General features: G+C 30.3%; 2 protein-coding genes across 4 annotated transcripts; both read left to right on the top strand.

Annotated features, from left to right (window-relative positions):
* The first annotated feature begins 115 nt into the window (after nucleotides 1-115).
* On the top strand, nucleotides 116-4,701 carry LOC126550536 (uncharacterized). 3 transcript variants are annotated; one of them, XR_007604652.1, is made up of 4 exons: nucleotides 116-313; nucleotides 372-541; nucleotides 1,104-1,374; nucleotides 1,438-1,542. XR_007604652.1 is itself a non-coding variant. In XM_050202358.1 (3 exons), exon 3 carries the CDS (start codon nucleotides 1,869-1,871, stop codon nucleotides 2,598-2,600), a length of 732 nt encoding a protein of 243 aa, XP_050058315.1. In that variant the 5' UTR covers nucleotides 329-541; nucleotides 1,104-1,374; nucleotides 1,438-1,868; the 3' UTR covers nucleotides 2,601-4,701. The 3 variants fall into 3 exon arrangements, 1 of the variants encoding a protein (XP_050058315.1); XR_007604653.1 differs by having other exon boundaries at nucleotides 125-313; nucleotides 372-545; XM_050202358.1 differs by lacking the exon at nucleotides 116-313 and having other exon boundaries at nucleotides 329-541; nucleotides 1,438-4,701.
* A 9,773-nt stretch (nucleotides 4,702-14,474) lies between these two features.
* LOC126550422 (uncharacterized) lies at nucleotides 14,475-24,053 on the top strand. Its single transcript, XM_050201919.1, has 2 exons — nucleotides 14,475-15,396; nucleotides 21,605-24,053. The coding sequence occupies exons 1-2, from the start codon at nucleotides 15,386-15,388 to the stop codon at nucleotides 23,439-23,441; spliced, it is 1,848 nt and encodes a 615-aa protein (XP_050057876.1). The 5' UTR covers nucleotides 14,475-15,385; the 3' UTR covers nucleotides 23,442-24,053.
* Nucleotides 24,054-24,101: the final 48 nt, after the last annotated feature.

Genomic DNA, 24,101 nt, shown 5'->3' with positions numbered 1-24,101 from the left:
ATAAGTGATAACACACTACACTATACACTCTCCTCACTTCTGAGACCGTGGTACAACCATAGACCTTATACCATAGATAATACATGTGTATTATGTATATATGTATTATGTACATATGTATTATCTATGCGCATTCCACGGTTTAAATTTAATTTTAAATCATAATTAATATGAATATATTATAATATACATTTTACTATTTTTACAGCCAAATTGTTATAAATTTGTTTTGTTTACTAAATATTAGGCGTGATCCTAACTATCGAACTTCAATTAAGAAAACACTAGAATTGTAATAAGAAGCACACTAAAGGTAACTTTAAAATCGTGATTTTATCAGTTAATTAAGTAATTGATATTTTATTTAAAAGATTGTTCGAGGAGTATTAATGTTTTTACTAATTCACCAAAAGTTATATAATTCTGCAAGTTCAAAGAATATGATGTGGAAGAGGAATTGTTTGAAAAATATTGTTCACGGTATAACTGTGAAGTATATAAGCAATCTTTTGATTTTGATGTATATTAATAAGGACATAAGGTATGTAAGTCTAATTGGTATATGATATTAATAAATATTTTTTTAAATTTATTATGTATTTTAAAAAATCTATATTCTTTAGCAGTTGTCAGCGTACTGTTTGTTTTTTCTCTGGCCCACTCGCAACATGTACAAAACATATTTATGCAGATTCATTTTTTTTTTTTTTATCTTTTTGATTAATCTTATGGTAAATTCGCTCATTAAAAAAATAATAGTGAATAATATTTTTGAAGTTATGACCCATTAATTTTTATTTTTTGAAAGTCGAATATAAAGTCAAATAATACCAGATTACAAAACCAATTTGTAAACCCTCAAAAATATTTTTCTCTATAATTTTACTCTACTCCTAAGATTATTCAATAATCAAAAAAAAAAAAAAACAATTTTTGTGAAAGAATTTTGTGTGTCTATATTTTACATCTATATTGAGCAGGTCTGAGAGAGAAAACAAATATTGTGCTGATATACTCTTAAAGACTTTTCATAGTAAATTTATTGATAATGATATATTATGCAATTATTGTATTTTTTCTTTCTTTTTTTTTTTTTTGTTAAGAAATCGTATAATACAAAATGAAAGCTTTATTTTATTAAGAAATCTCAAACAAACAAGGAAAAAATAAAATCCATTAGAGTACTCTAAATACTTTGAATCGCATCACACCTGTCCACATTGGAATTACTGGAATTATAGACCCCATCATATCATTGTGGAATTCAATGCTATACAATGGATTTTCTTCAGAGCTAGTACACATTTTTAATGTTTCTTTTACCTGTACAACTATATTTTCAAATCGAGACAAGAACTTGGAATCTTTATACCAGTAAAATGTCTTAGCATCTCTTATTTGTTCATCTAATATAACGTTTTTTTGTTTTGTTATTAGCTCATCAACTAGGCTGCTTGGACTTTCATGACTGAGCTGCTTCAAGGTGTTCATGGCATCTTCCACATCTATAGTCTTATAGGGTGAAAATAACACCGTTGTAACTGCAGTGAACCATTTGTCCAGACATTCCGTGGTGGTTATGTTGAAAACAAAAATATCCTACATTGGAATTTGGCAGCATAGGTGTATCTCATGAAGCGATTAGTGATATCAGTAATGTGATATTCAAGAAAGGTAATTGCAAAAAAGCTAAAAAGAATTTAGTTATGGCATTGAATAACTCTAATTCAGCTCTGAGAAAATTGTTAAATAGTAATATAGAGGATGATTTACACTTTCATAAAATGCTTCTAGACAATGGTTATTTAAAAAATGATTTTTGTACTTATAAGACAGAGGTTGTTAATTCAGTTTGTTAACTATTATAAATGAAATGTAATCGTAAAAACCAATTCAGAGTATTTCAGCGTTGTCAAAAGAGTTTTGGACTAAATGAAGTATCTGTTAGTCCTAAAGAATTATCTCAAAGAGAAATGTTTATGTTAGGTCTAGAAAATGAACTAAATGAGAGTACTTTGGTGGGTGTTAAGAAAAAATTGTTTACAGATGATTTTTTTAAAAAAGAAAACAATTATACATCCAATGTCGTTGTAGATGATTTGGACATGGGTTTGAATGAAAAAATTCTTGAAATCAATAATAATCCTTTTCAAATTGAAGATGATTGCTGTAATACAACGGAAGAAATTGATTATAACAAGAATACCGTTTCTATTAAAGAAATTAATATCAATGACGATATGTTTACCACTCCTAAGCGGAAATCAGTTATTGTCATTGCTCAGAAGTTGTTTTCTTCTGGAAAGAGGTCTAATCCAATAGAAATAAATAATACACCAAAAGCAGATTTGAATGAATTAATTAAGAACTCAAAAAATGTGTGGGATACAGATGGTTATACAGAAAAAGAAAATGATTACAAATCGTTAACAGTTGATAATATGGACATAAATTTGATAAAAGAAAATGAATTTGAAATTGATAGACATAGTTTTGACACTTCTTTACCAATCGAGGATAATGTATGTTATGAAACAGAAGAAATTAATGTCACTGAGGAAAAGAGCTTGAAGATAAATCGTTATCGTTATGGGATTTAGTGAAAATTTAAAATTCCAACGCACTTAAAGTTTTTCCTATTTTTCCTATAATGATGCTTCGAGTTTTCTCTATAGCTACTTGAAGGAAAACTTAGTGTTGACATTTTTATCCTTAGATATAAACACAAAAAATGTGGCGATTTTGACATATTTCATAAAATATTTAATTATTAATGCTTATAAAAAAAAATTGTGACTAACGATGTTTGATTTTTTTGTCGACACTTAAAAAAAATTCTCAGAAAAATTGAAAATTTCAGTGGTCTATAGATAGCTCAAAAAAATTAGAAATATTTTGAAAATTTCAAGTATTTACAGTGATTAGTTTTTGAGTTACAACCATATAAAAAAGTCGATTTGGCCGAACACTGGTTTTGCGTAAAAATTCCCGTTTTTCCGTCACTTTTTTATGTTTTCTCGATTTTTTTGAAAACTGTCAGAAAATGTTTACTTTAGACCTTTATCATGCACCAAGGATATTCATTTTGTCATCGGAAACCACCCCCGGCGTTTGAAATTGAAGCATTATTTCGACTAGTTATGCCGTACACAGACACAAAAAAAAAAACACACATCATTGTAAAATCAATACATTTATCACTCCGTTGAGTCCGTTCCGTTCAGAATCTAAAATTCAAAAATAAAACTCAGATTATACAAATTAAAAAAGTAAAATTAATTGCTTATATTTATAAATAAATAAATTTGTTCAATATTCTTAAAAGTATACACATATAGCTGTTGGCTGCATACACATTACACAATGCTATTAGTACCTATCTACAGTCTACACTTTATAGAGTGATTAAAAAAATAATGGTTATATTATTGTCCTTTGTCAAAGAAAAAATATATTTGGTGACTTGGAGTGATTGCAAAATGAAAAGATAGAAATAATTAATCAAAAACAGAAATCTTGCGATATAAATAGCAATTAGTGCTATCAAACCTCGTTGACATGTCAAAAATATTAAAATAGAGTACCTATAAAAACTTATGGAAAATCTTAGTGCATTAGATCAATGTTTCATCATGGTCAAAAAATGGTATCTATACCTATATATACTTCATTGTTTGATCGGAGATAAGTTAAATTTGTGAAGTTAATACTACAAATACTTTTTCATTGTCATCGTCTATTCTACCTTCTAGGTGTATGTATAATCTAATTTAACATTATTATATCTTGTGTGGTACCAGCAAATGTACTAATACACACAATAAGATAAATAGATAGGTATGCGTGTAATTTCCAACACTAATAAGTATATTTATATATTATAAGTTATACATTTTTTTCCCAAGTTTGTTTTACGTAATAATCACATTTCTCTCACTTTACCCTCTTTTTGGAATATATATACACACACACACACACATTAATATAATTTATTTATTGGTAAATTTAAAACAATATGATTCAAACAGCTGGTTGACTCAGAAACAACCTGTGTCCTTTGGGTGTGCCACAATATGATAGCTAATAAAGTAATAAGTAATAAATAGTTATTAAATTTGTGGGTTGACTATGAACCAATAACGCTAGATTTTGCATTTGCGTTACGCAATTCAAGGTGAGCACGAAGACGATTGTTTAATACAGAATAGTAATCTGCAATTTGTATATAGGCAAATATAATTTGACTGATTCTATGTCTTATATGGCATGTGATTGTAAAAAATAAATTGTTTCAAAAGATTTTATTAATGTATGTTAAATAAAACAATAATATACAGCTGCAGAGTCGTGAAAAGAAGCGAATGGCGATGGAGTTCTACTGTAATAATATAAATTCATAATATTATGTTAATAAATCTATAGGTACTTATAGCAAAATTCATGCTTTAAAATTATTTCGATTTAGCATTATAGCCTCTAAATCACTTTAATTTTAACCAATGACGCTTTGTTGCTGTAATTGTCTTGTTTGTTCGTCTCGAGTATACAATGCAAGAAAACATTAAGTATAAGTATTTTATTATAACGGGAACTAAAGCAGGATATTTTTTTATTTAAATTATTACGCACGGGGAGACACATAGAATAAACATAATATACATACTCAATTTTCCAATATTAGAATTCTTTCATCGTGAATATAAATAGTTGAACTTAGAAGTAGAAAAATTGTGTACTCAATGTTTACAATGATACCGTTACTATGATAGTAACTAAAAGAAGAAGAAATTAGAATGAGTAGGTAATAAAAATAATACCTAAATAGTTGAATAGTTTTATAGGTACTTCCATAGTGTTTTTATTTTGTTTTATATTATAACTATATTTTTTAAGCAAATATTTTTAAAATATGATTTAAAAATATGTATCACTCTTACTATCGTTGCATTATAGAAAGCAATAACAATAATAATAACTTATAACAACATAATTTACCTCAACTTTAAAATAAACAATGCTTAAGACAATTTTAAGATATTTTAAAAATTTAGATATATTATAATATGCATTCTACTTCTACACCAGTTTATTATCGGTTAAAACTACAACTCGTAAAACTCAGAGGTTCGAGAGTCGCAAAATATCCGACCACACCCACTTGTTTCGTTCTATGCACGATCTGATGCTATTTAGAATATAAAATGCACACGTCATACACTTCAGACTACACGGTGTTGTTATTATTATTATTTGACGAAATCAGACGTGAAACACGTAAACTGGAGCAATTGTGGAAGTTTTTTTACGTTGATTTTCTCATACATGCGCGCTTGCGGTATGTCCGGCAAAATTGCGTAAAAAATAAAAACAAAAACCGTACAACTGTTTTGTTTTGTTTTTTATTTCGTTTCGGGCCAATTGCCATTTGACCCTATGATAGTATGATGGCAGCCCACACGCAAACTGGCTTGGTTTTTCCTCCAAAATATTCGCATACGCACACAAACGTGCATACAGCAGCACGTGTATCTACATTATAATCACAGTACCACGGCGGCTGACAAGTGTTCAAATAATTTTGGAATTTAATAATTGGAAGTTATAATGTAGTTAAGTGAAACACACGAAAAACAAATTAAATGCATTGTCCTATCCCACTCACAAATTAAACGTTTTATAAGAGTGGCGAGAGGTCTCTGAATGTATAGGTATGTATTATAACTATATAGTATAGCATCTATACCTATATACCTAGGTATATAATATTGTATTATAATAATTAATAAGTTATTACAGGTACGCGGCGACCAAATTGTGTGCAATACGCAGGAAACACGTTCGCCTTGACTGAAATAGATAATACTGCCACTGTAATAATTTTTGGTCAGAAATGTATTTATTATAAATAACATTATAATACGAGAGGAACGTCTCAAGCGCGATCTCATTTCCCACCGGCCCGGCTGCCGTCGTTGCATAATATTTATTTATTTTTGTGTTTTAAAAATATTATAAACAATACAATAGACACGTACAATAGATACGTACACACGCGCACGTAATATGGATACCTATGGTAGATTTATACATGTATGAGTTAACTGTTAAGTATGTCTAATGATGGTGTTGGTTGGGAGTGGTATATACCAAATTTCATAGATTAAATAAAGCAGTAAGTATATAGTATTTAATCTGTATACAATATGTAAATACGCACGTAGTGTGGTGCAGCACTGAACTATAAAAAACATGCTTAAAATTTAAATAAAATTATATATGATCTTAGATGTGAATGGAGCAATAAACATTAAGGAATAATTAAGCTATTAATTTATTTGGGTATTTTATTTCCTGCAAAACACTTTTTTGAGTATTGAATGGAGTGCTCTCCAATGAACATTTCAAAAAGTTTAAGTAGTAATAATATTAATTCAACTAATTGGACCTAAGTAAATAATTGTGATGCAGTAGCTGATACATTATGTTAAAAAATAGTTAAATTTTTTGTTAATACTCGTGAATAAACAAAAATTATATTTTATTGAGCAGTGATCACCGATCATTATCTTTATTTAAATATAATAATTGTCGTCTTCTATAATTATATTAAATACTATACATAATTATAAGATTATATATTATTTACATAAAATGCTTTACAGCGTTATCAATCGAAGAAATTAACAAAAGATAATCGAATATTGTATAATGATTCTAAATTGGTCTTATACTATAAAATTAACGTTTTTAAATTTAAAAAGGTAGACAAGTCACAAGTGGGAACCGTTTTGCCATACAGCACGTATTACTCAATATGAGTGGTCACAGCAGTTTGTAATAGATGTGTTCAATTTGAATTCAACGATATATTATTATATATGAATATGAAAAACAATTTTTAGGTTACATCATACTAAATAAGTATATTTCATATGTTTATTGTGTTATTGATACCACTAAAAGTAATTTATTTTAATATTGGTAAATTGAATTTCTTATACTTTTGAATTTTGATCGAAGAATTTTTACTAGGTACCCTAAAAAGTGATGACAAAAAGACACATTAACAATGCAAATTATTAATGAATTCATCGCTTCGCTTAGAATCTAAAATAATATTTATGATACACTGTAAGTAAAGGAGAAAATATTGTTAACGAAGATAGCATGTTAATATGTTATGCACTTTAAATTTATTTTCTATGTGTGAACTTAAGAGCAAAATAATATCTTCGGGAGTAAATATATATATTAAAACTTATAATATTATATAATATATCGTTAAAATATCAAAGAAAAGTATACATATACCTTTTTAGAAAATATTAATTAAGAATTCAGGAAACCTCAAATAATAATATAATATATAATCACAGAGAAAACTATTCAAGTTGCTTGGATTTTCTTGACACAATATATATTCAATTATTATTGTTTTACATTTTTAAGTTCAGTTATATGTTTTCAATCAAGAATTTTTTACTGCAACATTGTTAATGATAATTTTATCTCTGTTTACTAATTTTTTCATTTATTATTTGACCTTTAAGGTGATCGAGATAAATAAATCTTGGTCTACTATATTGTACGCATTGTTTGAGATTAAAACCATTGTTCAATTTATCTAATAATCATCATTCATCGTTTTAATATTTAATAATCATATATCTTGTACGTATAACTGTTAACGATAGTTCGAAAAATAATTAATATCTTTTGAAGATACGTTTAAAATACATTTTGCAATCATACTTAACAATGTAATGAATTATTTAAAATAATGTTTTACAAATTATAATTATAATAGTAAGGTACTTAATTATACGTATTAAATTATAATACTAATTTTAGTCTTTTCTATTTGTATATACAACAGTTTTTAACCTGGGTATTAATTTGGTTTGTGAATATGGTTGATGAAGTGTTCTCTCGTCAAAACACCACAGACATTCGACAATATTTTTCATCTCTCTGAATATTTAAACGTGTCCGCCCTAGACATTTTCAATTATCGTTTGTCTTGTATCATTTTAATCAATTTTTTGAACCCAAATCATTTCATAATAATGTATTCAAAACAATAATAAAACAAACTGAACATAAAATATAATTTTAACAAACCTCAAAAAAATTTCAGGGTAACAAAATCCAATAAGTACTAAACTAAAATGCAGTTTTCAAGTTCTTAATGTAAAAGTATCTAAAATGACCCATATACCAGTGATTATTATTTATCCATGCAATACATTACTCGGCTCATTAAAAAAAAAAATTAGTTACCCATTATACGGGAAACTAAAAATTCTATCTATTTTGTATTTGAATGAAACATAAATCGAACAATGTTGAATAGGAAACTCGAATAGAGTTATTGACACTATAATACTATATACAATATTACAATATACATATTACATATATATATAATTATTACTTATACATTGTAGGTAATCTACCGAGACACTGATCCTGTATAATAACAGCAGGTGTTCTATACACTTTTACAATAGTCGTTAATCGTATGAATCATAAAATATTAAGCTTAATAAATCAAATTACCACAAAACAAATACAGTGAAATAATTTACAACTGAATATTGAATTGAATGCATTTAAATGATGTATTAAATAAATAACAATTATTTTAGTTTTCGGTAGATAATTCGTTTCAAAAATAAGAAACAGATGGTTCGAGGATATGATACAATTAATGATTTTGTTATTATATCTAATAATAGAAGCGATTTAAACTACTTGCCCAGCGTATCCGAATATAATATTATAATTTTCCATATATAGGCTTATTTTTGTTTAACATAATTGGAATTAAAGACAGTATACATATTATGATTTTTAATTGTCATGAGATTTTTTGTCAGTTGTCATGTCAAATACCCTGAATAGCATAGTGTATGAAATGCATTGTACGTTTGTACAAGAGGTAGGCATAGTTAATCGAATCACTTCCGCTAACAAAGTATAATTATTATAATAATATCTCACCAAAAAATTCACTCTTCTGTGTCGTGAGAAATCTTTGATGAAACGCTTTTAGCGATTTTTAGTTTTTAGTGTTAACCTCAAAACACACAATTTGTACTCGTTATCGGTCAATTACAATTCGTTATGACTTCTCCGTCAATCATAATGACTTTTCATCACAGAAACATGTATACCTAATGGCTAATACTATAAAATTATGAAAGGCACGGTAAACAAACGGTACCCTGTCCCCCTTAATAGCATGTTAGTATACAGCACAAAATCACGAATTACATAGGTACTAGAACTCGGCCGTATGACTGCCATCCGGATCTAAATTATTGCGTGCAGCTACCACGGATATCAGAATAATTATAAAACTATTATGGACTAGGCTGAAAATCGTCACGTGAACGCACGACATACAAGGAAAACGTCCTAGGCAGTAGATCCTTATTGGCGCGCGCTTGATGCGAACATTTCTTAACAATATACCGAATATGATAGGTAAATATTACTGAAATAGTCATGGACATTGGACAGGTGTATAATATTGTGTAAATTATTATTATAGCTTCCGTTGCATATAAATCAGCGATGACCGCGAGACAGCTGCAGCTGTTTTACAAGATTTTTTTTTGACGAATCCACTGACATGTTCATCCGACCGCACGCTTAACGTACTGTAAAGAAAATACAATAAAAAAATATTAACAACAACAGAAATAATACTAATACTATACTACTAATAATGACAATAATAGTTTTAGACGTAGGTACGAAAAAGAAAAGAACAAAAGTGGTTTAACACATTTCCGGAGTTTCGAACCGAATCATCGTCATATCTGAACGATTCGATATACATTTTGTTTTTGCTTTACATGATAAATTTATAACACTATTCTACTGCAGTTGATCGTCAGTATACATAAACATTAATTTCAATCAATAAAATTGTATTCCCTTTACCAGTAGTTCTTAACCGGGGTGACATGGATCTAGCTTATAGAGGTGACACGAAAAATCAACGAAAAAAAGAAAAAAAAATTTTTGTGAAAAAAATCATGATATATTCATATTAATATCGACGTTTTGAATGTTTTTTTCTGTATACTATATTTTTTTTTTTTTGTTAATAATAGAATGATTTTTAAGTATAAAGCTAAGATTATATACCTATTATTTTGATGTTAGGGTGACGCAGTGTTTGATTCTAGTGGTTAAAGGTGACATGAATCAAAAAAGGTTGAGAACTACTGCCCTATACAATAAGTAGAATATTATTATACGGCTATATAACTAACAATTAATGCATAAATTACGTTTATCAATTATCATCTCCAAGGCAAAGTATTAATTGAGATTTGAGATGTATTTTTAATACACACAATATTGATTTCTTATTTTATTGTGTATACTGTATAGTGTACATTATTCTCATTTTTTTTTTTTAATAGGTACATATTATAATTATAGATAGTAAATCATTTTATAATATCTGTTATAGGTATTGGGTATATAATTTTATATACAACTAATATCGATCAACTGCAATCTGCATAGTAGATAAATAATATATTATATTATATTATAAGTAAGCATAAATGATGATTATAATACGAATATTATTGTGTCTACGACACTCATTTACACATACTCGTGCATGTGCGTACAAAGAAACAGAATTGATGATTTTATTGTGCCCAAATATTTCATATACTATATTTACAATTGTCTTATCAAAATTAAGTGGTAAAATTTATACAGTCCGACTAGTTTTTAAAAGAATTATTTTAATTTTGTAAGATTAAATTATAATTTTATCGATTAAAATTAATGTACTCTCTATAAGTGTTCTGTATAAACCTAAACGTAGTTAAGGAAACACAATGAAACATCACAGCTACAACTAGCTAATAATTATTTTTAGTATAATAGAATCACAGTGTTAAGTTGTCAGTTGTCACCACTATTGAGGTTGATGGATGCATAAAACCTAAGAATTTAATCTTAATACCTTATCAATCGAGAACAAATTATAGTCTATAATGGTATTATGTACTCATTGCTACTTACTTGTCGATTTTCGTGATATTATTAACAGATTTTCTAAGTCAGAAAAAAATATAATTGTATAGTGTCGAATTTAAAATATTAAATTATTTTAGTTTTAAATATAGCCAATATAGGTAACTATTTTATTATTTATAATATAGTCCATAGACGAGCTTTGTTGCATATATGATTTTAATGGAATAGAAACACACTGCTCAATATAATAAATATCGAAAACATTTATATTTTATTATAAGAATTTAATGAGTCAAATTCGAGCGATCTTCGTTGATTATTTTTGATCCAGATTCGTATAATATATATCTATTATATAAAAATGCATCGCGATTTAGGAAGCAATAAAACCATTCACGTGCTGACGTGCCTACATGTAGTTAGTCTACAGACCAATAAATATTCTCAAAATAAAAACGATGTGTAGACGGGGTAACGAAGACGTAGCGAAACGAAAAAATCTAGATCAAACGACCGTGACAGAAAGGTCAGTATTTCAGTAGGTATTCATGATACTGCACACGCACCGTGCGCGGACAGACATATATAAACGCACGTTAAAATATATTATCATCACTGCATGGTTGAGCCGTCGACTATTGTGCATTACTATTATCCACATTAAATCGTATCGGTCGAGATCGTATTTTATAAAAATTATTACATTGCATACACGAATACGATGGAATTTTCAGACCATGTAACAGAAGAACTACAAAAAATTAAACATCAAACATATTATATTATATCCGATCCAGCGAGTATAATACTACGATAATAATATGTTATTTTCAGGTAAACATAGAGATATTTCGTTACCTACAATTTTTTTTTTCATTTCTTATATTATCCTTATTTTAATATAGATTATATATATATTTTTTTGATATTAATGGTAATTATAATATTATAACATATTGTATTACTTTTGACTGCTTTCCATTCCGATTAAACACACTCCCCACAAATTGTCGATGTTCATCGTGCGTCTTACTATGTCTGTGCGCTACATATTTAATAATATGCTTATTTACCAAATGTCATTTCACATTTTTGTTATCTTTGGACAGCTGCTCAAGTGTTTCACATAACATATATATAATATGTATATATATATATATATATACATAGTTAAAACTTAATGCGATGAAAACGGAAACCGACCGACATGTCACAGCCGCGCTTATTTGAGCGTAAAATCAAGACATTTAAATTTTAAACCAAGACCATTATTATTATACAAGTCACTTCTGGTGCTATACGCGTCACGAAAATATGCATTAGCGCCAAGTCGTTATTGTGCAGTCAGTTCTAAGTTAAAATCGGAATCGTATTAATATAAATAGCCCAATTTTCAAAGTAACACGTAATTTGAGTATAATATATTAATAAATTAATATCTATTGTTTACGCTATTTCTGCAGTACATGATTCGTTCGCCAATTTGTTCATACATTATTTTATTGTCCATTAAAAAGTACGGTATAGTGTAAATCATATGTTTGTATTTTTTAGTGTTTTTACTACGCGCATTGTACATTATTATTACTCATACTTTAATAGAACGACGAACGTGTATTTTGTAAAATAGAGATCCATTTAGTTATAAAAAAAAAACAATGTGATGATAGTAATTTTAATTTTCACACAATGACCAATGTATATGGTGTTTTGCAATGGGAAATATCAATCTTGTAATAATATAGGTAAATAACTACATATTTCATTATCTATTACCATATTAGGTATAATAGTCCCAGCGGATTTTTAAGCAAGCCAGTTAGTGCTTATACAATATCAAATTATAATTATTAATTATATTGCAGAATACGTTTGTTGGTTGCACGCGCGTGAATTTCTTACCAGAGTTTCATAATAATACGTACGTATAATATATTATGTATACAGTGTATAATGTGGCTTACAGATGCTGTTTAATTTTGTTTTAAGAAGTATATAAGTTGTTTGCTGCTATGTAGTAGGTACCTAACGAACGTATTAATTTTCTCATTGGGGCCCAATATTCATGCATCATTTGTATCTATACAAAATAAAATAAATAAATATATCAAATAATTTAGTTAATTACAATGTGTTAATTTGAATAATAATATTTAATATTATAATATACATTGTTGATTATGCAGCGATTGAAACGATTATCAACAGGAACAATGTGTCAATCTTTATTTCTAATTTATACTTTTATACTTTGTAGTTTATTAATAACAAATTTTTCACTGTTAGTTATTTATGTTTTTCTTAGTAATACGACTAATACGGTATGCAAATCTAATTTTTATTCAATACATCAAATATTTATTATAGACTAGATATTATGAGTACCTATATGTTATATTATTGCTATCAACTTATAAGTCAATATCAAAATACTACCATAATATAATATAATGATGTACCTATTTTTATAGCATGAAGATAGAAGAGGTTCACATATCTTAGGATTAATAACTTAAAATTATTCAACATTTTTTGAAAATTATAAATTAAAGTAATACTAGTCCAGCAATGGAATGTTTCTATTTTTACGCCTAATATATTTAAAATTACTAAAACAAAAACTATTATTTTTTGTTAAAAACTCATTATCTTCAACATTTTATCCTAAAATATTATTCTTCGAGAAAAAATGTTTGAATATTGTGTACTTAGTACTTTAAAAATTCTTGTAAAAACTTTGTGCATTACATTTTCTAACTTAAAGTATTAAAATTAAAGCTTTCATATATTTTTAACAATAAGATAATTTGCATATTTTTTTATGTTCAACAGTTTTAAATTAAACGTAATAAAAAAAAGAATCGTAATAATATACAATAAGCTAATGGTTACAACGAGAAAAATTTGGTTTTTAACTCGTTGTAACTGAATTTTATTGTATTTTAAATATTTTATAAGAACTACTTATTATAGTAACTTATATGAAACTTGTTATACAATGACAAGCTTTATTTAAAAAGAACAATTGTATCAACATAAATCATAAAAAATATAAATTAATAAATAACTTTATATCATTGGAATATTTAAAATATTTATATTTTATATGTATCTCAAAAAGAGTCAAATTATTTTATTATATTTGAAATGATGTGCCAAGAAAATGTAAATATAATTAATATTTTTTGAAAATTTAAGTCTCTACGGTTATTAATTTCTAATAAATCATAAAAAACAAAACAAAATCCTCCCAAAGTATACAAACTATAGTTATAATTATACATCCAATTTTATTCCAGGACTGTCTACAATATTAAACCATATTTTATTTCTTATTTCCATACACAAAAAACAATGTATAATTCTGAAACCAACACAATATCCATCGCTCTCCTATCCGAATATAAAGCAAAAAAAAAAAAAATAACAAACAAATAAGAAGTATCGTCAAGAGTCGAAAAAAATTTAAATTATCGCATTGTAGTAAGCCGCCGGAGTCGTCTCACTATTTTTCTTTTCTATTTTAACTTATCTACATGTACTACAATGTCCTTCGCTTTTAAATATTTTATTAGCATACTCGTAGCGATACGCAATTAATTCTGATGGCAATTTCCAAGAATCAAAGCGTATGGGAAAACACAGTCACAAACGACTTTTATTTAACACTTTTTGACAATCAAGCCATGCACATAATTCATAGATGCGCACGCCTTGATTTAATAGCACAACAACAAGTCCAATCCAGTGTCAAGTGTCTTGGGCGCAAAACCACTTTTGCAGCTACGATGACAACATTCTATAACACACCTTTTTGTCCATTTCCTAGTCTCTATCATGTACAACCAGGGGGTACAGAGAACCATATAAATACAGGTCTCTGTCCGTCTTAAAATTTAGAATTAGTTTCACATTCGCATAGAGCTAGTCTATGTCCGAATTGCTAAGATTAACTTTTTCTCGGGCAGCTACTTAACGTGCTGTCCTCAAATTCTTATACACTTGTTTTTATTGTAACAAATTATAACTTTAATTTTAATAAACTCTTGTATTAACATTGTGTCTTTGTCTCACTTTTAAAAACCGTAATCTTTTCCCAACAACTTGATCCAACTGCAGATGTCAAGCACTCATTTATAAACGATAGTGAGAGATCACTACACGTTTTTGTGTCAGGTGTGGGGTCACCTGAAAGAAGAATTTTGGTATCCAACCCAAAATCAAGTACATCAGCGGACCTCGAGTGTGTCAACATCAGGATCAACGGAAGGAGATCACGGATAAGTTGCGACAAGTCAACAAATCGAGCCTAGCAGCGAAGCGAGCCGCAGCGCAGTTTTCAAAGCAGGACAACCACAGGGCCAGACAAACAATGAACACTTTGTAAGTTGCCGTTAAGCAAATAAATTCTTTAGTATATGTCTGAGAGTCCTAATCGGTGTTGGGAAATAATTAAATACAACCCACAAACTTTACGAACAACCATCATGAGTGTAACTTTAGGAATTGAATCTGCAATACGCATGATTCCGACCTTTACGGGGGGATCTGAGACAGATTTAGCGTCATATATACTTGAATGTAATTATATAATGGAAAACGTCCACGAAACTCTTAAACCTATGATTTTCAAACGAATGTTAACAAGTTTAAAGGGGGAAGCTTTTCAAGCAGTACGCTATCGCAGTATTCCGGATTGGCCCGCACTCGAAGCCCACCTTCGGAAAGTATTCGGGGCAACGCACTCAATCGGTTTTTTACAAACAAATCTATACAATATTAAACAAAAATACGACGAAGATATTAAAAGCTTCGCCGCACGCACCGAAAAATGTTACCACGATTTGGTAAGCGCACTAACGGTAGGGCTAAATAAAAATGACGCCGCCGCAGTCGCGAACACGCATAAATCGGGAGCGCGCAATGCATTTATTAACGGGGCACAACCCGCAATTCGAAGTCTGTTACGAGCGCGAAACGTTCTTACTCTCGAAGAAGCTATTACGCTTGCTGTCGAAGAAGAGGAGGACATAAGAAATTTAAATAGACGCTTTAACACGAATAAAAATAACGGGAAAAATAACGCGAATAAAAAAAATATTAAATGTAATAAATGTAATAAAATGGGGCACTATGCAAACGAGTGTCGTAGTAACGCGAGCACATCGGGCAGCACAGGTTTTAGAAATCCCATAAGTAATCGCGACGAAAAACCCGTTGTAGTAAAAAAAGAATATCAAGGACAGGTTAGGTTCTGCACATACTGTAAAAAAAATAACCACACTGTTAAGGATTGTAGAAAACGTAGGTATAACGAAGAAAAAAATAATAGCACTAGTAGCAACGAGAATGAAAACGAAAATTCCACTACTAGTCAATTGAATCGAACCGTCAGTGAAATAAAACGAAATCACGTAAGAGTAGTTACTAATTTCGAGGAGGAACACATAATCTGTAGTTCACATAATTTCGATCCACAGTATATTAAATTATTAATCGATTCAGGTGCAGAAATGAATCTCATTAAACTCTCCGCATTAAACGGACAGGTAGTTATCAATGAATACGAAAAACGAACTATCAAAGGTATCAATGAAACACCTATTTTTACGATCGGGACTATAGTGACGACTATGCAAATTAGCGAAGTAGGCGTCCTTGTAAAATTCGACGTCGTGTTCGACGATTTTCCAATAAACGAATCAGGTATAATCGGGCGAAATTTCTTAAAACAAAACAAAGTCATTATGGACTATAATAAAAATACGTTAACCATACCCGAACAAACCGGTTTAAAAGATATTATATTACCACCGCGAAGTAACTGTGTACTTCTAATTAAAAACGACGAAAATATTAAACATGACGCGATAACTATAAAAAAACAAGACGTCAACGAAAACGTTATTATAGCAAATAGCATCAGTCCGGTTAGCACTAATACAATAATAAGCAATATAATAAATATTTCGGAGGAACCTTTTATTATCGACGAGCTAACCACACGACATATTGAATGGGAACCGTATTATGAAACCGTACTTAAAGCATCCTTTGCAGATAACGACCAAACGGATCGCATAACGAAATTAAAAAACGAACTTAACACGAACGATTTAAACAAAGAGGAGCGCGATAATATTTTAGAACTCTGTTGTAATTACGCGGACCTGTTTTACTTGCCCGGCGATTATTTAAGTGCCACAGAGGTAGTGACACATACAATAAACACGCCGCGATGCACAAAACCTATTAACATACGTCCGTATCGTTTACCTTGGGCGTACCAAGAAGAAATCGAAAAACAAGTTACGGAAATGAAAAATAGTAATATAATACGCGATTCTAAATCACCATTTAACTTTCCATTAGTAGTAGTAAAGAAAAAGAATTTAGATTCGGCAGGGAAACCCAAGTTACGAATTTGTGTAGATTTCCGAAAACTTAACGAAGTCACCGAGAACGAAGCATACGGATTGCCGAACTTGCTCGAAATTCTCGAATCTCTGGGGTCGTCTAAATATTTTAGTACTCTAGATTTAGCTTCCGGATATCACCAAATTAATATTGAACCATCTGATGTGCATAAAACTGCTTTTTCCACTAAATCGGGTCACTACGAATATTTACGTATGCCATTTGGACTAAGTTCAGCACCCGCTACTTTTACTCGCGCGATGAAATCCGTTCTTATGGGTCTAGAGGAAATGTGTACAGCGTATCTTGACGATATCGTCGTACATGGGTCCAGTCTAAACGACCACCAAAACAAACTCGAACAGGTTTTCAATCGACTGCGCGTGCATAGATTAAAATTACAACCTCAAAAGTGTTCTTTCTTACGGAAAGAAGTTATCTATTTGGGACATGTAATTAACGAAAACGGGGTGTCACCAGATCCTAACAAATTAAAATGCATTAAAGATTATCCCAAGCTTAAAAACGCGAAAGATATAAAATCTTTTCTAGGACTACTAAATTACTATAGACGTTTCGTCGACAATTTTGCGAAAATAGCAAAACCACTAACTTACTTACTTAAAAAAGACGTACCATTTACATGGACTGACAATTGCGAACATAGTTTCCAAGAACTTAAAAAGGCTTTAATGAACCCGCCATTGCTAGTCTATCCAGACTGGGAAGCAGGGAAATTTAACTTGTGTACTGACGCTTCACAATATGCCATAGGAGCCGTACTTTCTCAAGGGGACGTACCTAATGACCAACCTATAGCTTACGCGAGTAGAACACTAAACAAAGCCGAAAATAACTATAGCGTTATTCAAAAAGAATTGTTAGCCATCGTATGGGCCGTGAAATATTTTAGACCATATCTCTATGGCCGACACTTTACCATAATCACCGACCATCGACCTTTAACATACCTGTTTGGTATTAAAGACGCATCGTCTCAATTAATGCGCTGGCGATTACAGTTGGCTGATTACGACTATACTATAAAATACAGGGCAGGACCGGAACATTCAAACGCGGACTGTTTATCGCGTATCCGAGTAATACAAACCGATCAAACAGTAGATAATAAAACATTCGGAGAATTTCGAACCGCGGAAGACAAACCGATTTTTAATTCGAAAATTGTAGAGGTTAACGACAGCATTAGCAAGGCCATTGAAAGTGAAACCACAATTATACCGATACCGGGGGACAAAAAAATAACCCATTCCGAGGTAAGAGGTATCGTAGAGAATGTCAATTCTAATAAAATACAATTTTCGGACGAAAACCGGTTTTGTGTAATTTCCGATACGTTGCCTCTGATGATTTTCTATAATATGCTAAAAACACATAACACGCCTCTTGAACCAGAGGGCGTGTACCAAGCAATAGTAGACATTAAAACGTATTGTATTAACAACGACATAACCGCCTTTTCAACCATTAAATTAGACGGTCAGTCCTCTTTAACAAATTATGCACGAATCAGAACGATGTTCAGATATATCTTTAAAGGTACAAACATCGTAGTTAAAATATATAGTGGTAGACAGTATACAGAAGAAGAAAAACAACAAATAATTTACGAGCATCATGATTCGCCGCTAGGGGGTCACGCAGGAGTATCGCGTACCGTAAAGCGACTCCAAATAAACCATAACTGGCGTAATATTAAAAAAGACGTAAAACGATATATTAAAAATTGTGAGCTTTGTCAGAAAAATAAATCCCATAATAAAACAAAACAACCGATGTTAATTACCAGCACAGTAGTAAAACCGTTCGAACGCATTTGCCTAGATATAGTAGGACCATTACCAAAAACTTTATTAGGAAATATGTATATACTAACACTACAAGATGAGTTATCTCGTTACGCGTTAGCCATAGCATTATCGTCTACGGACGCACCTACTGTAGCACAAGCATTTGTCGAATGTTACGTATGCACATATGGTATTCCAAAGTCGATTCTAACCGATTGTGGAACCAACTTTCTATCCGATGTTTTTAAGGGCATGTGTAAACTACTAGACATTAAAAAGGTACAGACAACTGCTTGGCATCCACAAACAAACGGTTTTCTCGAACGTAGTCATAAAACGTTAAAAACGTATCTACGAAGTTTTGTCGATAAAGATAGCAACTGGGATAAATTGTTATGTTACGCAACTTTTTGCTATAATACAACTGTTCACACTTCAACTAATTTTACGCCTTACGAACTTGTGTTCGGTACTAAACCAAATATTCCATCAGCCTTTAATAAAGACCCAGAACCACAATACAATTACGATAACTATGTATTCGATCTTAAACGTATGATGCAGGAAGCTCATAAAATAGCTAGGGACAATTTAATTAAGAAAAAAGAAACAAACAAAACTTACTATGACAAATCTCTAAACGAAATTGAACTTCACGTAGGTGACAAAGTACTTATTAGAGAACATAATAAGAAAAACGTGCTAAGCTTTAATTGGCAAGGGCCATACGAAGTGTTACTAGTACATGACAACGAAAACATAACAATACAAAAAGGTAGACGCGAGTATCGTATTCATAAAAATAATGTTAAACGGTATTACGACGATGAACAAAGTTCAAGTCAATAAGTCTAATCTATATTAACAATCATTTAGTTTTCAGTTTTTTTTTTTTCTCTACTTTTCTATCCGCTACAATTTTTTTTTCTTTTATTTTTCTGTTTTAGAATTAAACAACATATTTTCCTAAAGGAACTTAGCGCCGTAATAGGACGCGAACAGCACAACGCTGATGTTTTAGTTCACGACGAAATACCAAATTGTTTATTAAAACATATCGATCTAGCGAACAAAAATTTACTTCAAACTTTTTCAGCTGAAGAAATTTTAAACATAACTAGAACACTAAACCATTTTACACACGACATGACAAAAAGCCAACGTCCACTTACAAAACCTTTTTGTCATTACTTGAAAACTTATATAGACAATGCCGAAGACGCAACAGACATATTTGACTATGTTAGACTTACGTTTCTGTAATCTAGTCTTGTTCTAAACCTCTCAATCTGTTTCCTTCTGTCTATTATTTTCATTTAATTTTCTATTTCTACTTCATTTTATTTTTATTATTATTTTTTTTTTGTGTGTTTTGTTTTTTTTTTGACATAAGTATTTTTTTCTTTTGTGTGGATAATGAATTATAGTATTCAATACGCAGTCATGGATTTCGAGTTTACGAATCTAGGGCGCGACAACTTAATTCTTATATCAGGAGCATTAATGGGTCGACACTCGCCAGGTCTAGTAACGAAACTGGAAGGGCGCGCGTTGCTACTAAAAGAAAATAGAGCGGTTACGCCAAAAGAATGGAAAGACATGGTTCACCATTTAGTAAGAATTTTCAAAGACAAACCCAAAACATTGTACCCAGTACTTGCCCAGATATATGACTCGGACCACTCAACTGAAACTAACTTAACCAAAAAACAAATACTTAACTTAATAAAAAATTACGATGTGATCGTACTATGGGAGGGTAGTACAGACATCAAAATACTTGACGCTTTAGGGGCACCGCACATCGCTCTTTCAATGAGGGGATGGGACGTTGACTCCAACGGAAAATTTTACTTACAACTACTGTACGGAAAAACAATTATAGTTTCCCATTATATCGGAGATATAACAAAAAACGGTCGTGCGCTGTGTCTAACAGAAGCACACGGTCTAACTTGTGGAGGGGATCATGGGTGCATAGAAGCACATAACCCCGTAACCGATGTAATTTGGTCTGGATGCCTGTTTAGATATCTACGACTTAGATATAGTGTCCAGATAGATGACGCCATCAGTGGTTAAATTTCCTTTATATAATATACGTATTCATTATTTTATTAAGCCAACTCAGCTTATATTGGCATTTATTTTTATGGAAATGGGTATATTATTTTTTATTATTTTTGGGTTTTATTTTACTTAAATACAATTTTATTTAATATTTTTACTTTTTGGAATATATATATTATATATAAATACAACTTTCTTTTAGTAATAACTGATATTAGGTAGTTCATAACAATTTACTTTAACAATATAGTAAATGAATAATCAGTTTTATTAATTTCATAAACAACTTTCAGACTAATAATGTTAATGATACCGTTCACGTCGGGAACATTAAGATTCACAGACGAACATTTAACTCAACATTCCGGTATCTACTACGAAAATCGCGGACCGTTGAAACTTATAACCTCTCAATGGGACCTTACTGCATATATTAGTCTCACTAAATATAACGAACAATTTGACTACATAAATACTATGATTGAAAAAACAAAAGTATTATGTGTTACACATATGCATAACCCAGTAACAGATAACTTTAACTGTAACGGTCTACTTACTGTAACCGATGACATAATTAACAATTTACAACATCAAAAGACACAAGTTTTAGATTCTATAGGACACGTAATTAGTAAACGTAATGCTCTTCTTAAATTCGCAGCAAAAGCAGCTAGGTTAATTTATGGAATATGTAACTTAGAATGCATAAAAAAGTTTAACTTTAACATAGGAGTAGCACAAAATACCTCACAATCTAAATTGATTAAAGAACAAATTAAAGTGGTTCAACTAAACCATGATATAGGAACAAACAAATATGTTAATATGTCATTAGAAATAAACGAATTAACAAATATTACAGATGAACAACAGGTTAAAAACTACTTAACAAAACATTTTATACAAGTTAATCTATTAATTACAAAACATATATTGGAAACAAATACGTTACTAGAAATAATACATCAAGCAAAGATAGGAGTTATTCACCCAAGTTTAATAACTCCACAGGAGTTATTAGAACACGTTAAAGATATTAAAGTATCATTACCAGGGGGAACTGATTTACCCACTGACTTAATCATAACTAACATTTATGAACTGGTGAAACTCTCAGATATTGCTATTTATTATGCTAACGACAACCTAGTTTTTATAATTTCTTTACCTTTAATTTATCAAAATGATTTTATTTTATATAATTTAATACCTGTACCAGTATGTACTGGCAACGATTGCGTTTATATAAAACCTATTAATAAGTATCTAGCTATAAGTAAGTCTAAAGAACATTATGCAACCTATGATGAATTTTACTATACTCATTGTAAACACGCTAGAGACTTCCTATTATGTCCTGAAATTAATCCTTTACATCCTCGTAACATTAGACCCACATGCGAAGTATTACTATTACAGGATCCACCAAAAGTTCCAACCAATTGTGAAGTAATGCATGTTCAAATCGGTACAACTATCTTTCATAAAAAAAGATTCAAAAATGAATGGATATACGTAACCAACTATGACGTGTTATTCGTTACCTGTGATGAAGACAAAGAATCAACAAGCCATACAATCGAAGGAGTAGGAGTAATACACTTAAACGAAACTTGCAAAGGTTTCGCCACAAGAGACATATTATTACCAGGAAAAATTGATTACAGATCTGAATACGCAGATTTTAATCCAAAATCAATAATAGATCGTAACCAATATTCACCACGAACAGAGACTAACGGTTTAATGAAAGACTATCATGTAAAAACAAATAACATGGACGACTTACACTTAGTGTCTAACTCAAAAAATCAATTGGACAGTCAAAGCAAAATCAACATAGAAATCAAGGAAATTCAAGACATACAACAAATGTTTAACTATGCATTATATATAACCATAAGTTTTGTCGCTATAATTATGACACTGATGATAATACACAGCATAAAGACGAAATTAACGGAAAAATGCAAAACCCAATTTTCAGAACATACTCAAGAAGAAAGCCAAGAGCTTAATCCACCAGTAACAAGAAATCAAAACGAAGACATAATTGAATTTCCACTTACAGCAAGAAATAGCCCGGAGCCCCACTATGCAAATTTACAACCTTACGGTTTTAAGTAAGAAAGTCGGGGACTTCCAGCTTCGAGGGGAGGAATGTAGTAAGCCGCCGGAGTCGTCTCACTATTTTTCTTTTCTATTTTAACTTATCTACATGTACTACAATGTCCTTCGCTTTTAAATATTTTATTAGCATACTCGTAGCGATACGCAATTAATTCTGATGGCAATTTCCAAGAATCAAAGCGTATGGGAAAACACAGTCACAAACGACTTTTATTTAACACTTTTTGACAATCAAGCCATGCACATAATTCATAGATGCGCACGCCTTGATTTAATAGCACAACAACAAGTCCAATCCAGTGTCAAGTGTCTTGGGCGCAAAACCACTTTTGCAGCTACGATGACAACATTCTATAACACACCTTTTTGTCCATTTCCTAGTCTCTATCATGTACAACCAGGGGGTACAGAGAACCATATAAATACAGGTCTCTGTCCGTCTTAAAATTTAGAATTAGTTTCACATTCGCATAGAGCTAGTCTATGTCCGAATTGCTAAGATTAACTTTTTCTCGGGCAGCTACTTAACGTGCTGTCCTCAAATTCTTATACACTTGTTTTTATTGTAACAAATTATAACTTTAATTTTAATAAACTCTTGTATTAACATTGTGTCTTTGTCTCACTTTTAAAAACCGTAATCTTTTCCCAACAACT

Source organism: Aphis gossypii, chromosome 2 (genome assembly GCF_020184175.1).
Source record: "Aphis gossypii isolate Hap1 chromosome 2, ASM2018417v2, whole genome shotgun sequence".
Taxonomy (NCBI): domain Eukaryota; kingdom Metazoa; phylum Arthropoda; class Insecta; order Hemiptera; family Aphididae; genus Aphis; species Aphis gossypii.
This window is presented reverse-complemented; position numbering and strand designations above follow the sequence as displayed.

What these genes read in the sequence shown, in the direction of transcription:
- LOC126550536 (XM_050202358.1), top strand. Translation starts at nt 1,869, where the DNA reads ATGAAATGTAATCGTAAAAACCAATTCAGAGTATTTCAGCGTTGTCAA.